A 16,522-nucleotide genomic window follows, 5' to 3' on the forward strand; every position below is an offset into this window, starting at 1 on the left:
GAGAGAGAGAGAGAGAGAGAGAGAGAGAGAGAGAGAGAGAGAGAGAGAGAGAGAGAGAGAGAGAGGTTTGTTGTTCGCTGGGGTATGCAGTGCCTTGGCGTTGCACATCTAATTAATTGTATTTCATGATTTAATTTGGTATATTTTGTTTTTACCAGCGACTGCGATTTCTGTCAGGTGAGGAAGCTTTGAGTGTATAATGTTTTTTATTATTTTTTTTAATTATTTTTTTTACACTTATTTATTTTTTTCAAATGCAACACGAGCAAACATTGAGGACATTATGAACTTACTACCTGCTTAATAATAATAGTCAGATAATAGTACAGTCAAACAAAAAAATGGGGTTAGTGCATGCTAGGACTGGTTGGTCCGGTGTCAGAATAATGTGACTGGGTGAGACATGAAGCCTGTGCTGCGACTTCTGCCTTGTGTGTGGCGCACGTTATATCTCAAAGCAGCACCGCCTTGATAATTATGGCCCTTCGTGGTCGGCTGGGCGTTAAGCAAACAAACAAACAAATACGCACATAGACAGACGGACACACACACCTTTACACACAAACACATATACACACTCTTATTCCCCCCTCTGCTTCTTTACCTCTGTAAACTTGTAGAGCTAGTTATTTTTCGATAATGACCCAGCAACCAAACAAATAACGAGCCAGCAACAGCCTGAATCCTCGATAGTGCAATGGGTTGAGAAGCTGTTCTGTTTTGGTACTACTTTTGCGACTGAAAAGTTCAAAACGCTCTATACGTACGAAATATACATCTCTGGAGCAAACAATACAAACATACCGCATTTAAATTAACAACTACAGGCCTGAACACATGAATCTCCATATAAAATCCATGAGTTCGGTTGTTTTCTGAATATAGATCTGCTGTGCACACACCGTTCATCACAAGCAAATTCCCAAGGCAAGTAACTCATACTCTTGCCGACAAGAGTAGTTCCCCTCCTTTTAACGCAGTTTCTTCGACAACACTGACTGCAATCCGACGGTCAGTTTTCAACAATATTTCATTTTATAAACAGATCACACGCAACCAAATGCACACATCTCATCAATTTAAACAACATAAAGCGGTTTCATACACTATTTTCCCCAAAAAACTGAACTTCATACAGTAATTAACGTTGGAACACGGGTGCAAAAGTTCGTCTGCTAGTCCCATTTGACGAAAGAACATTATCTTTAGCGATACTAAAACATAAACAGAACACACAATATCTGCCTTTACCGCCACAGCAGAATAACAGCTTATCTGTGTACTTGATTTTAGTCTAAAACAGGGAAACTGACAAGAAGTGTTAACAGAATGGAATGATTTGCACGGAACTATACAACCGCGCATTAATCGATCGCCTGCGCAGGTTGACTGGTTGAGTGATTCGGATTCGATCAAACTTTCGCACAAAAACTCCTGTTTTCTTTGAATAACTGAAGAAAGGGGGAATAAAGAGGTTACACACCTCGTCTCAGTGATTATTAAAAATAATGGTCTCAGTTCGCGGTCATGAAAAAGCTCGCTGAAGCTCGCATTTTTCATGATCCGCTAACTTCGACCATTATTTTTAATAATCACTGAGACTCGGCATGTAACCTCTACATACACACACAAAAATACACACAAACTCATGCTCACACACATTCACACACATACACACACACACACCCACACATACACACACACACATACACACACACACACTAACACTAACGCATGTGCACAAAATGAACACACACACATACACACACACGCACACACACACACACACACACACACACGCACACACACACACCGCGCGAGAGAAAAAGACTACAGGGAGGCATGACGTCATGATGCATTCATTGACGTCAAAGACTTTTGACCGTGACGTAATCTTCTTACGCGAGCTGTATCCATAGTCTTGAACAACCACACACACATAGACTTGGTAACTACAGAATTTCTACCCGTCCAAAGCGGCCTTGGGTGGCGTTTGCTCAAAAAATGGGGGCGACTATTGCACCCACCGTATTTGTGTTAGTATGGTCCCAATTTTTGGTGAACTTCCATCTTCAACTGTAGCCCGTAGCCGGGCACAAAGAATCCTTCTTTATCATGTATTATCGGTATAAAATTTCTCAAGTCGATTACAGCATAGCGTTCGTGGGATACCTTCACTGGTATTAAACAAAAAACAAAAAAAGACATGTATATATATATATATATACACAAATCATCACATCTCTGTACAACCTAGCGTACTTCCTAACCAACCCTTCATATGGGGACCATAATTCTACACATTTTATAATGTTACCACCATTGAAACATTTCAAATCTGTATTTCAAATTTCTTAAAATGTTTCTAACAGTGGCCTTGTCTCGTGTAACTTACTCTTATAAATATAAAACTTTGCACACAAAATGATAAAATCCAAAACCACATCTACCTTAACATTGTTCATACACCCAAACAGAATACATTATTCTGTAAAAATAACATTTGCGCGGTAAGTACAACTTCTGTTTAACAAATCTTCCAAATCAGTCCAAAATTTCCGACTAAGCGGGCAGTACCAAAATGTATGGGTAATTGTTTCATTTTCATGTTTACAAAAGGCACAAAGGGGACTGTCAAGAATCTTTTGAACAAATAACCGGCCAGCAACACCAAGAATGCGATGAAGCAATATGGTCTGGAACCATCTTAACTGTGTGTCCTTAGTTGTTTTAAAACATTTATCAAAAATCTGTTTCCAGTTCAGGTTGTAAAAATACATATTCCATCTGTTCATGTTATCATCAAATTTTGATTTAAAAAAATACTTCTTTAATTGCCTGTTTGCCTCTACAAATAATCTGCCACGGTTTATAATCCCTAATCTGAAAACCATTCAACGAATCAATTTTTACTTTTCTCTGATATTTTCGTAAGGACTTAATCACTCCCTCATAGAATACAAAATTAGTTTGAACAAAAGGAAAATGTAACCTAAATTCTTTAAAGGTAAAAAACCCCTTCCATTTAAATGTAGCAACTGATGGACAAACACTACATCATTTTCAATCCATTCCTTATTTACAATTGTACCGTGGTCTCGTATAATGTTCAAATTGTAATGTATACATTCGGAAACAAAATCATTCACTAAGGAACAGCATTTCTTATAATGTTTCAAAACATCCTTCCAAAAAGGGTTACCACATCGTTTCATTAACACATTTGCATACTCGGCACCCACTTTAAATATGTATTTCATTCCAGGTATCATATCAAAAATAAGCTTGTTTACATCAAATTCAAACATCTGTAATCTGCGAATCCAATTTATCTTTACTGATGCCACAAAAGTATAAATGTCAATCATATTCAGACCACCATTGCAATAGTGTATACTGTTAGTTTTGGTGAATGTATCTTTAAATTTAGGCTGTCCAGTGTTGTTTGATTAGTTTGCATAAATGATGCGTGTGTTGGTGTATTTGGCTGGATTGAAATATTTCTTAACCGCAATGTCATCGCAAATTCCCAACCCTTGGCAATTACAAATTTTGTATTCTCTATTCGCAGACTGTGAGGCGGGTGGAGTCATCTTGTCTTGGACATCAGTCAACGGAGCGGAACAAGAAAAAATATTTTGCCATAGTAACTCTACAGGAAAACCTTTGAAGGGTAAGCTCTGTGCGCAGTGCTGATTAGTTATATTTAATAGTGCACGTCCATGATGCTGGGTAAGAGTTAGGGGACATGAGCACTTTGAAAAAAAGTGTCAATTATGAAACTTAAACAGACTTGTCCACATACTAAAGATCTGTTTTCAATCAGATATTCCAAGGACAAAAATTGGAAAGTTTTCGACTATCTATTCCATCACAACACATTGACAACTGGGTGGAGTCGACTGCGTGAAGTCAGTTAGTTTATTTTGCGTACATTACAGAAGGAAACGAAATCAAGTGAGATCGGAACATCGTCTGCGTTTATCGCCGATCATTGACATTTTTAAAATATCTATTGCTTAATTAATTATAAGTTTTAATCCAGCATACACAATAATGGTATTGCTGTAAAGTGTGCGCGTTAGTACTTTAGACAATTCATTCTCCCTGAAGCATTTATAGAAACAAAAGTGACTTACGACAAGGCTTTTTTTCAATTCCATCTAAATCTGAAATAGCTAAGTGTTATGTTATTCTCTGTGTTTTTATTGATTCACCTGAGTAATTGGTGAGTATTAGGATTCATATGTCTCCGGCTGTAATGGACAAACAACTTAACGTTGAGGTTATCTCGGATGTTTTTCAAGCTAGATCTCTAAAAACTTAGCACGCTCTTATAGGGTTTGATGATCTTACGAAGTGACCCCAGTTTGGTTGACCCTCGTCAAATGTACTGGTCACAGTGGTATCACGTACCTTTCATAAAAACTTAACGTTAAGGTTATCTCGGATGTTTGGGAAGCTAGAGCTTTGAAACATTGTACACTTTTAGGGTTTGATATACTCCCGACTTGACCTTCGTCAAGTTTTATGGTCACAGGGGGTTATGTTCGATTCATAATAACCTAACATTGACGTTATTGCAGACGTTTTTGAAGCTAGAGTTTTGAAACTATGAACACTTCAAGGGTTTGATAATCTTCCAATATGACCTTAGTTTGGTTTACCACCGTCATATTTTGGGGTCACAGCGGAGTCATGTTCGTAAACGTTGATACTTTCCCAGTTATTTTGGGAGCAAAAGCCTCCACATTTCACACAATTGTTGGTGTTGATAATCAGCAGACATGGCACACATTTGGCTTGTTTTCATCAACTTTCAGAGTCACAGCATGAAAATGTTTGCTGGAGAAATTGTTCACCCCTGAAATAAAAGTGTTAATGTCATCAACCTTAATGATGTCATTGTTTGATTTCGTCACAGTCTTGGCTATACAATAGGTGATTGCATCGAGTTATGATGGCATAGTGTTAGAAATGAGGTCACACAGGTGTCTGAGTATACATATTTTGTCTGGGCTAGCCAACACTCAAGAACGCGTTTATTTGCGTTTTGGCGTGACTTAGGTTAACCAGACATAATTATGCATGCCGTAGGAAATGGTTTTCTCACCTTCCCTCAAAGGGTTTAGTTTATTTCGGAATCGTTTTGGGCCATATAGTCCGACGAATTTCGTGGCTGAAGCGAAGCGTTTTCGCGTTCCGATCTTGCGGCCATTGTATCGCGAACGTCCGCGAGAGTACGGGAGTGGAGAATTCTGGGTAAAAATTCCGATGACGTCACAAGCAGTATTCATGGCAGAAGCAACTTTAGCTCAGGGCCGGACTAGGCGAAGAGGAGGGGGGGGGCTGCCAGTGGTGGCCCAGGGGGATGTCCCCCCTGGCGGCAGGGGCGGATCAGTTCATTTTATGACTTGTTTTTTTCAAAAGTATATTGTGAAGATATGGGTGTGACGGCGCGAAGCGCCGAGCCGACGGCGCGAAGCGCCTAGCTTGCTAGGGGGGTCTGGGGGCATGCCCCCTCGGACAATTTTGAAAAAAGGATGCAAAATGGTGCAATCTGGTGCATTCTGAGGATGATCATTACCAGTTTCAGGCAGCAGATTTTGTCACTGATTAATACCCCAAAAATTGAGCCAGAGGCTCGTGTCTCCCGATGATATTCATCCGCTGGGTCTTGACTGAAATACAAGCCATATAAAAAACCACTCGTGTTGTAACCTATACGTGTGTGTGGTTTTGTACCAACGCCAGTTATCTGGATGCAGCAACGTACCGTATCAGATTCAAATTCAAATTTAGACACACACACACACACACACACACACACACACACACACACACACACACACATACACACACACACACACATGCACGCACGCACGCACGCACGCACACACACACACGCACGCACGCACGCACGCACGCACGCACGCACGCACACACACACACACACACACACACACACACACACACACACATACATACACACACACACGCACACACATACATACATACATACATACATACATACATACATACATGCATACATACATACATACATACATACATACAAACATACATGCATACATACATACATACATAGTACATACATACACACATACATACATACACACATACATACACCACGACCCTCATCTAGATTCCCCCTCTATGTTAAAACATTTAGTCAAAAATTAAGTAAATGTAAAAAGAACAACTAAAGACATGATGTACGTAGTTTGGCTATAGTTAAGGACATATGATAAGGTTGTGCTGTCAGAGTGTTAAATTAGAGATGGCAGCCCAGTGTTTTGTGTATGTTATTCTTAGCTATGCTGTTGGTACGTACATGCATCAGATTGTACGATGTAATGGTGTCAGAAACGAGGTCATTCAAGTTTCTGTTGATAACCAGCTGTGCATTAATGGAGCCATAGCTCTCTTATGCGAGAAAGTAGGTTTTAGATCAAAGGGCATTATATACATGCGCGCGCGCGTATGTGCGTGTGTATGTGTGTGTGTGTGTGTGTGTGTGTGTGTGTGTGTGTGTGTGTGTGTGTGTGTGTGTGCGTGCGTGTGTGTGTGTATTGGTGTGTTTGTGTGCAAGAGAGATTACAAAACCAAATGTCTTCCTTCTTAAAAAAGATCTCTGAAACATTCACCATATGTTACATCTGCTTTGTTTTAACAGTGTCCATACAACAAAACCAGGCCCTAACCATCTCATTCCGAACGGGTTACATGTGGTCTTCTGGGTCCAGGTTTAGTATCCAGTACCTCCGTGAGTATGCTTATCAACTGCGGCAAAAATTATGTTCTTTAAACCTGTCCTTAACTCGGCAAAGTCGACTACGAGCAGTATACTTCGTGAAGCTGCACTGATTGTCGTTAAAAAGACTATACAAAGTCGACTACGAGCAGTATTATTCTGTCTCAGAACAGATAATGTCACCAAACGAACACTCTGTCACAAATCACAGTGAAACTCAACACTTTATTAATGATGCTTGATACAGAGTGATGATACGGTGAAACTGAAAAGGAAACAGAGGACAACGGTCAGTTAGAGGACAACGGTCAGTCACTGTCACGCAAACAAACGATCACGAGCATCGATAGAAGAAATATAGGCGTGAATAAGATACACAAATCAATGACTAAAAGCTTACACAAACTGTGGTAACTACAAGAAAATAAGGATCAAAATCACTGGATAAATACTTACAAAAACTGTGGAAACACAAAGGAACAATGAACGAAGCCGCTGAGGGCGAAACGAATGAGTGACGACTAAAGAGTGACGTTTATAATGACGTAAACACTGGACTGACGACACGCTGACTTTCTACCACAATCACGCAAAAGGAAATGATATTCACGCGAACATACACAATGAAATGAAAGTACGGTACGGAAATAACTGGGGACAGAACACTCCCCGCCTGAAAGTTAAAAACTTTCACTAACACTAACATGTAAAATTAAAAATATCTCTCGACAAACTCTCCAAAATAGTACAGGAAGATGGAACACTCGACCAACTCTCCAAAAACTATAGAATATTCTTAATATCATAGAGCGGCAATTTTCAAACTATCCGCGAACCAACATGCAAATTTTGAGAATTTAAAAAAGACATAAACAATCCAGGGTTCTGAAAGAGAATGTCAGATTCTGCAAACATCTGCGTTACAGTTGAAGGGACAAGGTCACAGCAGTGGGATAATTTCTGTTACTGGACGAATATATAGCACCGGTCCTTCCTTTGTTACCAGACGAATTTCCACTGTTCGTACTAGATCATCACTCTTGCTTGGAAAAGTGCGTGTCACTATGCCTACTGGCCAGTACAGTCTGTGTTCTTCACTTTTCTTCAACAGAACAACGTCACCTTCTTTGACCGCATCTTTGACAGAATCCCACTTTCTTCTCTGTTGCAAATTTTGCAAGTATTCTTGTTTCCAGTGACTCCAAAACAAATTGGATAGTACTTGGACATGTTTCCACTGTGCTTGGTACGTTTGTTTCATGTCAGTGGAGTCGAAAGGAACGTGTTCTTGCCCATGCTTTGTAGTTAGAAGCATCGCCGGTGTCAAAATCAGAGGCGAGTCTGGATCATGGGATATGGGTACGATGGGTCTGGAGTTAACTATGGTACACACTTCAGCCATAAAGGTACACAGTACTTCGTGTGTAAGGGTCTTTTGCTTAGCATCCAGCAGCAGGGCGTCTAGGACTCTGCGGACAACACCGATGATACGTTCCCAGGAGCCACCCATGTGAGAGGCGTGGGGCGGGTTAAACTTCCATTTGATTCTAGACTTGCTGAGATACTGTGTAACTGGGGTATTTTCTTGGAAAAGAGTGTCCAGTTGAAGTTCGCCTGCTGCACCTACAAAGTTCGTTCCTCTGTCACTACGTAGCTCTATGACTGGTCCCCGCAAGGCGATGAAACGACGCAACGCATTGATGAAGGAGGAGCTGGACATGTCCTCGACCACCTCGAGATGAATGGCGCGCGTTGCCAAGCATGTGAACAGAATGGCCCAACGTTTGGCGTTTGCAGATCCGCCTCTTGTCGTGCGTGTTGATACGGACCATGGGCCGAATGTGTCAACGCCGACATAGGAGAAAGGAGGAGATGGGGTGACTCTGTCCGCCGGTAGGTTGCCCATGCGCTGATGTAACGGGTGCCCGCGCAGCCGTCGGCACGTAACGCAAAGGTTGATGATAGAAGCCACTAGCCGCTTTGCCCCGACAATCCAAAATCCGCCTGAACGTAGCGCTCCTTCTGTGAAGTGGCGACCTTGGTGTTTGACCTTGTCGTGAAAATGCCGCACTAAGAGGACGGACACGTGATGAGACTTTGGGAGAATGAGGGGATGGATACACGGCAAATCTAGCGTCTCTGTCGCTTCCTGGAGTCGTCCACCGACTCTGAGCAAGCCATCGTTGTCCATGAAAGGGGACAGGGTTCGGATGGGGCTTGACTTGGAAAGGCGCTCTCCACTAAGAAGACAGTGTACTTCTGTGGCGAAAGCTTCACGCTGTACGGTCTTGATGATGAATCGCTCTGTGGCCGTCACACTGTCGACACTACGGTGCTCGGAACAACAATGCCATCCGTTGCAGGTGTTTGACTGAGAGTGGACACTCTGGCCAATGTGCTTCAGTAGACTCAACGAGCGCACTAACGACTCCCAACTTGAGAATTTCTCGAAACGTGCAGACAGAGGTGACAGTTGGAGAGAAGTGTCTGTGACTTCGGTTTTCTTCACACTAGGTCTAATTTCGCTGTCGACCTCAGGTGAGATGAGTGGAAAGGTCTCAAGACAGGAGTCTTGCAGGAAGAGAGTAGGGCCATGAAGCCAAGCTTCCACCTTTTGACGGAAGTCTTCGTTAGCCTGCCTGGTTGCTATGTCAGCAGGGTTCGAGCCAGTAGGAACGTGTGTCCATTGGGAGGGATCTGACACGGTCCTGATACGTTGCACTCTGTTAGCCACAAAAGTGTAAAACCGGCGGGTTTCGTTGCCGATGTAACCCAACACCACTTTGCTGTCGGTGTAGAAGTGCGGTTTTGCAGCAATGTCCAGCTGCTGTGAAACCAGCTGCCACAGTTCCACTGCCAGAACTGCGCTGCACAGCTCAAGACGGGGTATGGTGTGGCAAGTGGACGGCGCTACTTTGGCTTTTCCAATGACGAAGCCAAGACTAGAGTCAGGGGCGCTAGGCACTCTCACATATATCACGGCGGCGATGGCGTTTTCAGACGCGTCACAGAACACATGAAATTCAGCATCTTTCGTTGTGCTCAGGGACGTGGGCACGTACATTCGAGGGACTTGGACTCTTTGAAGGGGCTCCAAAGACTGCTTCCATTGCTCCCACAGTACGCGATCTGAAGGCGAGAGGGGTTCGTCCCATGCTTTGCCGTTGGGAGATAGCTCACGGAGAAGAATCTTGCCTGAGATTGTCGCTGGTGCTAGGAAGCCTAGGGGGTCATAGATGCTATTCAGCGTCGACATGATACCACGGCGCGTGAATGGCGTGCTTTCGAGCTTCAGATTCACAGAGAAAGAATCATTTTCTAAGTCCCAGGGAAGACCAAGACAGCTGTGCACAGGTAGCTGAAATGAGGTGTCTGATAAGTCAAAGTTTTTTAACTCTTCGCAAAGATCATCAGTTGGAAATGCTTTCAAGATATCTCTGTCGTTTGAGGCGATCTTGTGGAGCCGAATGTTGCCTTTTTCTTTGAGATCAGCTTGCGTGCGAGTCAGCAGACTTGCTGCTTGTTCCTTCGTTGGTAGAGATTTGACGCCATCATCGACATAGAAGTCACGGTTGACGTAATGTTTGACGTCATCATCGCTAGTGGCCACCGTCTTTCTCAAACCGTAAGAAGCCACTGCTGGAGAGGGGCTGTTCCCGAAGACATGTACGCACATGCGGAACTCAACAAGGGGGTTGTTGAAGTCGTTGTTTTCGTACCAAAAGAATCTCAAATAGTCCCTGTGATCTTCATCCACGAAGGACTGATATAACATTTGTTCTATGTCTGCTGTGATTGCGTAGGCGTTGCTGCGAAACCTTAGGAGGATTCCAAGCAAGCTGTTTGTCAAATCTGGTCCTGTCAGCATCATCTTGTTCAGCGAAAGACCCTGGAAGGTGGCAGAGGAGTCAAAAACTCCACGAATCTTACCCGGTTTCTTTGGGTTATAAACGCCGAAAAAAAGCAAGTACCAGCAACGGCTCTCTTGTTTCTCAGAAGGCGCTCTTTCTGCAGACCCAGACCCAAAAATCTTGTTCATGAATTTGAACATGAGTTCTCTCTTGACTGGGTCTTTTTCCATTGATGCATGAAGGCCATGTGCACGGTTCAGTGCCTGAGCTCGATTGCTGGGGACAGGATATTCTGACTTCAGGGGAAGGGGAGCAGACCATCTGCCTTGACTGTTCTTTTGAAAGTGGTTGTCCATGACGGACAGGAACCGTTTGTTTTCGATGGACATGGCCACTGTTTCATCTTCCGAGGTTCTCTTGAAGAGGTCAGGGGCTATTTCATCGACTTCACACAGCTTGATGTGATTGCGACAAGGCTCAAAGACAGAGTCGTGACCTTGGTCGACGCTGGTCTTCTTGGTATTGACTAATGTCGATTTGTGCTGCAGACATACATCGCCAATGATCACCCAGCCGAGACGGGGGCGTAGGGCGAACGGGGACGAAGGCGGGCCTATGATCTGGTCGAGCACATGGTGTGCCTCAGGCAAATCTCTCCCTATAAGGATTCCGATAGGCTATCGCGCATCGCTCGGGGGGATGACCGCTGCAAGCCTCTGCAGTACGGAGATTTAAAAAACGAAACGTCCCGAAGTTGTGGTAAACGTCATCATTTCGGGGGTCTCTCGCTGGAAAGGTGAAGGTCAACTGAAACGGAACGTGGAACGTCAAAACGCAGTCACGTTTTCCACCCCCAAAAAACGAACAATATTTCGTCAACTTTTGTGAGTATTTTTGCACACTAACAGTTTTATTTGTTGGCCATTTTATGCATTGCTAGATTCATCAACCCTTTCACAGTCTTTCAGCGCTGAGAATGTGTTCATTGGAGGTAGACAACTGTTGTGAACTGAAATATTTTGAAGGGTGCTGATCCTGGTACATTTATCCAACTTCATGGTGAGAAAGCAAATGGCGAAGCAGAAGTAGGTCATCGCATCGAATTTTTATTCTGGCTTCGTATGTGATTTTGTATAAACAAAGTCTGTGTGATATATTTGGACTGAAAATAATCAAAGTATGCCCGATTCTGGACCACCTCCTAGGGGGTTTTTTTCATTCTGATCGAGGACAGACGTGACAAGTACAAAACAACCCCTAGTGATAATTTCACTTGAAGATTTATCGCCCTTCCTTCATTCCGAAACGAAACGTGAATACATCTAAATCTTGTCTGCGGCCTATGCCGTCTCGTTTCACGTTACCTTTGGCGGGGTGACTCATTCACCAAACGAAACGAGCTGCAAAACGAAACGTGCTGTCTTTTAAATCTCCCTACTGTCACGAGCATCGATAGAAGAAATATAGGCGTGGATAAGATACACAAATCAATGACTAAAAGCTTACACAAACTGTGGTAACTACAAGAAAATAAGGATCAAAATCACTGGATAAATACTTACAAAAACTGTGGAAACACAAAGGAACAATGAACGAAGCCGCTGAGGGCGAAACGAATGAGTGACGACTACAGAGTGACGTTTATAATGACGTAAACACTGGACTGACGACACGCTGACTTTCTACCACAATCACGCAAAAGGAAATGATATTCACGCGAACATACACAATGAAATGAAAGTACGGTACGGAAATAACTGGGGACAGAACAAGTATACTTTGTGAAGCTGCACTGATTGTCGTTAAAAAGACTATGCAAAGTCTACTTTGGGCTCAATTAAGGACCGCCGAACTAGAAAACAAGTCGCGTAAGGCGAAAATACAACATTTAGTCAAGTAGCTGTCGAACTCACAGAATGAAACTAAACGCAATGCAACGCAGCAAGACCGTATACTCGTAACATGGTCAAGTCCACCGCTCACGGCAAAGGCAGTGAAACTGACAAAAAGAGCGGGGTGGTAGTTGCGCTGAGAAGGATAGCACGCTTTTCTGTACCTCTCTTTGTTTTAACTTTCTGAGCGTGTTTTGAATCCAAACATATCATATCTATATGTTTTTGGAATCAGGAACCGACAAGGAAAAAGATGAAAGTGCTTTTAAATTGATTTCGACAATTTAATTTTAATAATATGTTTTATATTTTTAATTTTCAGAGCTTGTTTTTAATTCAAATATAACATATTTACCGTAAAATCCCTGGCATAAGCCCACCATCTAGCAAACGCCCACCCCCCACTTTGGGCCAAAAGTTGTGCACAGGGGTAACTACCTAGCAAACGCCCACCCTGCTTTTTTCAAAGATACTATAGGCTCACTTTTACTAGGATTTGTGCAGACTGTTCTAAAAGTCATCTTTTTCCCCTTCTTTACCTTATCGTGTTTATTTCCTTTTTTCTTATTCTTTGTCCCCTCTCCTCACTCCCACCCATCGTTCATGTTTTTTCGAGTTTCTCTTCTCTTTTTTTTTCCTAAGTTTGTGGGTTTTTATATTTAGTCAAGTTTTGACTAAATATTTTAACATCGAGGGGGAATCGAAACGAGGGTCGTGGTGTATGTGCGTGTGTGTGTCTGTGTGTGTGTCTGTGTGTGTGTGTGTGTAGAGCGATTCAGACTAAACTACTGGACCGATCTTTATGAAATTTGACATGAGAGTTCCTGGGTATGAAATCCCTGAACGTTTTTTTCATTTTTTTGATAAATGTCTTTGATGACGTCATATCCGGCTTTTCGTGAAAGTTGAGGCGGCACTGTCACGCCCTCATTTTTCAACCAAATTGGTTGAAATTTTGGTCAAGTACTCTTCGACGAAGCCCGGGGTTCGGTATTGCATTTCAGCTTGGTGGCTTAAAAATTAATTAATGACTTTGGTCATTAAAAATCTGAAAATTGTAAAAAAAATTAAAAATTTATAAAACGATCCAAATTTACGTTTATCTTATTCTCCATCATTTGCTGATTCCAAAAACATATCAATATGTTATATTTGGATTAAAAACAAGCTCTGAAAATTAAATATATAAAAATTATTATCAAATTTTTTTTTTCGAAATCAATTTAAAAACACTTTCATCGTATTCCTTGTCGGTTCCTGATTCCAAAAATATATAGATATGATATGTTTGGATTAAAAACACGCTCAGAAAGTTAAAACGAAGAGAGGTACAGAAAAGCGTGCTATCCTTCTTAGCGCAACGAATACCCCGCTCTTCTTGTCAATTCCACGGGCACTGCCTTTGCCACGGGCGGTGGAGTGACGATGCTACGAGTATACGGTCTTGCTGCGTTCAGTTTCATTCTGTGAGTTCGACAGCTACTTGACTAAATATTGTATTTTCGCCTTACGCGACTTGTTCTTTCTCAGAAAGATTGGGCCTTTTGAGGACAAAATCCTAGTTCAGTTCACGTTTCATTTCCAAAGACGATCGTGTAATTTCTTCCCTGTACAGAAAGAAAGGGCTTCATTGGTGTTGACATTTCGACATTTCATCAAGTTTCTTTTCCCCGGAATTGTGTTGTTATTGTTTGTCCTTGCAAAGGTCTGGCAATTTTCTTTTTACTTTATAAATTTATATGAATGACTATATGCTCGTGTTGTTTTCAGAACAGCCAGTCCTTTTCTCTCTCTCTCTCTCTCTCTCTCTCTCTCTCTCTCTCTCTCTCTCTCTCTCTCTCTCTCTCTCTCTCTCTCTCTCTCTCTCTCTCTCTCTCTCTCTCTCTCTCTCTCTCTCTCTCTCGCTCTCTCTCTCTCTCTCATGGTTGGCCTTCTTTGCATCAAAGTCTTTTTTTTGTTGTTTTCCTTCACTTCTACTCACACGACCTAACTTACATGCTTTCGGGGTTTGTATTCACTCAAATACACGGTTGAGCACAACACTTACTTTGTGCAAAGGGGTCTATCCCTAGCAAACGCCCACCCCCCAATTTTGCCCTAAATCTGTGCACAGGGCAGGTGGGCTTATGCTAGGGATTTTACGGTATATGTTTTTGGAATCAGAAAATGATGGAGAATAAGATGAACGTACATTTGGATCATTTTATAAAAAAAAATGTTTTTTTTTTTACAATTTTCAGATTTTTAATGACCAAAGTCATCAATTAATTTTTAAGCCACCAAGCTGAAATGCAATACCGAAGTCCGGGCTTCGTCGAACAATACTTGACCAAAATTTCAACCAATTTGGTTGAAAAATGAGGGCGTGACAGTGCCGCCTCAACTTTCACGAAAAGCCGGATATGACGTCATCAAAGACATTTATCAAAAAAAAAGAAAAAAACGTATGGGGATATCATACCCAGGAACTTTCATGTCAAATTCCATAAAGATCGGTCCAGTAGTTTGGTCTGAATCGCTCTACACGCACACACACACAAACACACACGAACACACACACTTACCACACACACACACATACACACACACACACACACACACACACACACACACACACACACACACACACACACACATACACACACACACATACACCACGACCCTCGTCTCGATTCCCCCCTCGATGTTAAAACATTTAGTCATAACTTGACTAAATGTAAAAATTGAGGCGGAGCAAAGTACAACAAAGTACAAGTAATACTGGAGAGAAAACAAGTCGCGTAAGGCGAAATTACTACATTTAGTCAAGCTGTCAAACTCACGGGACAAAACTGAACGCGTTGTATTTATTCACTAAGACAGTACAGCTTCGTCAATCCCCGCGTGAAGGAAATTGCTTACCTTCTACGTGCAAAACGTAGTGATATTGACACGCCAGATTAGCGCGGTAGCGTATTGTGCTTAGCAGGAAAGCGCGCTTTTCTGTATTCTTGTTAACTTTCTGAGCTTGTTTTGAATACAACCTATCATATCTATATGTTTTTGGAATCAGGAAATGATCACGAATAAGATGACATCCTTTTCGGATCAATTTCTTACATTTTAATCGTAAGACTAATTATTCTATGTTCGTTAATTGTGATCCCATTTTAAGAGTAAACATGACATATGTATATATTTTTAGATTCAAAATGTGATGAAGAACACGATGCAATCAATTTTAAATCTGTTTGCAAACAATCGATTTTAATGACAAATTTAATGAGCAAACTCATTGATTAAATGTTAAGCCTCCAAGCTGAAATGCAATACCAAAGTCCGGGCTTCGTCGAAGATTACTTGACCAAAATTTCAACCAATTTGGTTGCAAAAATTAGAGCGTGACAGTGCCGCCTCAATTTTCACGAAACGCCGGATATGACGTCATCAAAGACATTTATCAAAAAGATAAAAAAAAAACGTCTGGGGATATCATACCCAGGAACTTTCGTGTGAAATTTCAGAAAGATCGGGCAGTAGTTTACTCTGAATCGCTCTACACACACACACACACACACACACACACACACACACACACACACACACACGCACACGCACACGCACACGCACACGCACACGCACACACGCACACGCACACACACACACACATACACCACGACCCTCGTTTCGATTCCCCCTCGATGTTAAAATATTTAGTCAAAACTTGACTAAATATAAAAAGGGAAAACGCGAGAGTATAGCGTTCGTGGGATACCTCCAGATTTGCTAATTAATTTTACGTTTGCTAATTAAAGTTGTCATTAAAATCGAATTTTCAGTAGCAGATTAAAGGCACAGTCCGCTTACCGTAAACCATCAGTCACACACACAGTGACTGTCAGGATTTTACACACAGTACAAACACCGTTTCGTTTAAACACTCACCGCCCAAGAACATCCGTAAAGAGCGAGCAATTTTCAAAGAATGTATATTTGCGTAGCCAGCCGTATTGTCTGATACCACAATC

At 42.0% G+C, this 16,522-nt stretch overlaps 1 protein-coding gene across 1 annotated transcript in view; it reads left to right on the forward strand.

Moving 5' to 3' along the window:
* Window positions 1-16,522, forward strand: part of LOC138974212 (uncharacterized) — a 188,014-nt gene that overhangs the window by 158,348 nt on the left and 13,144 nt on the right. Inside the window, exons 45-46 of the mRNA XM_070346935.1 lie at window positions 3,572-3,673; window positions 6,695-6,784. Coding sequence (XP_070203036.1) covers window positions 3,572-3,673; window positions 6,695-6,784 — 192 coding nt within the window. The remainder of the gene's footprint in view (window positions 1-3,571; window positions 3,674-6,694; window positions 6,785-16,522) is intronic.

Source organism: Littorina saxatilis, linkage group LG8, assembly GCF_037325665.1.
Source record: "Littorina saxatilis isolate snail1 linkage group LG8, US_GU_Lsax_2.0, whole genome shotgun sequence".
Classification (NCBI taxonomy): domain Eukaryota; kingdom Metazoa; phylum Mollusca; class Gastropoda; order Littorinimorpha; family Littorinidae; genus Littorina; species Littorina saxatilis.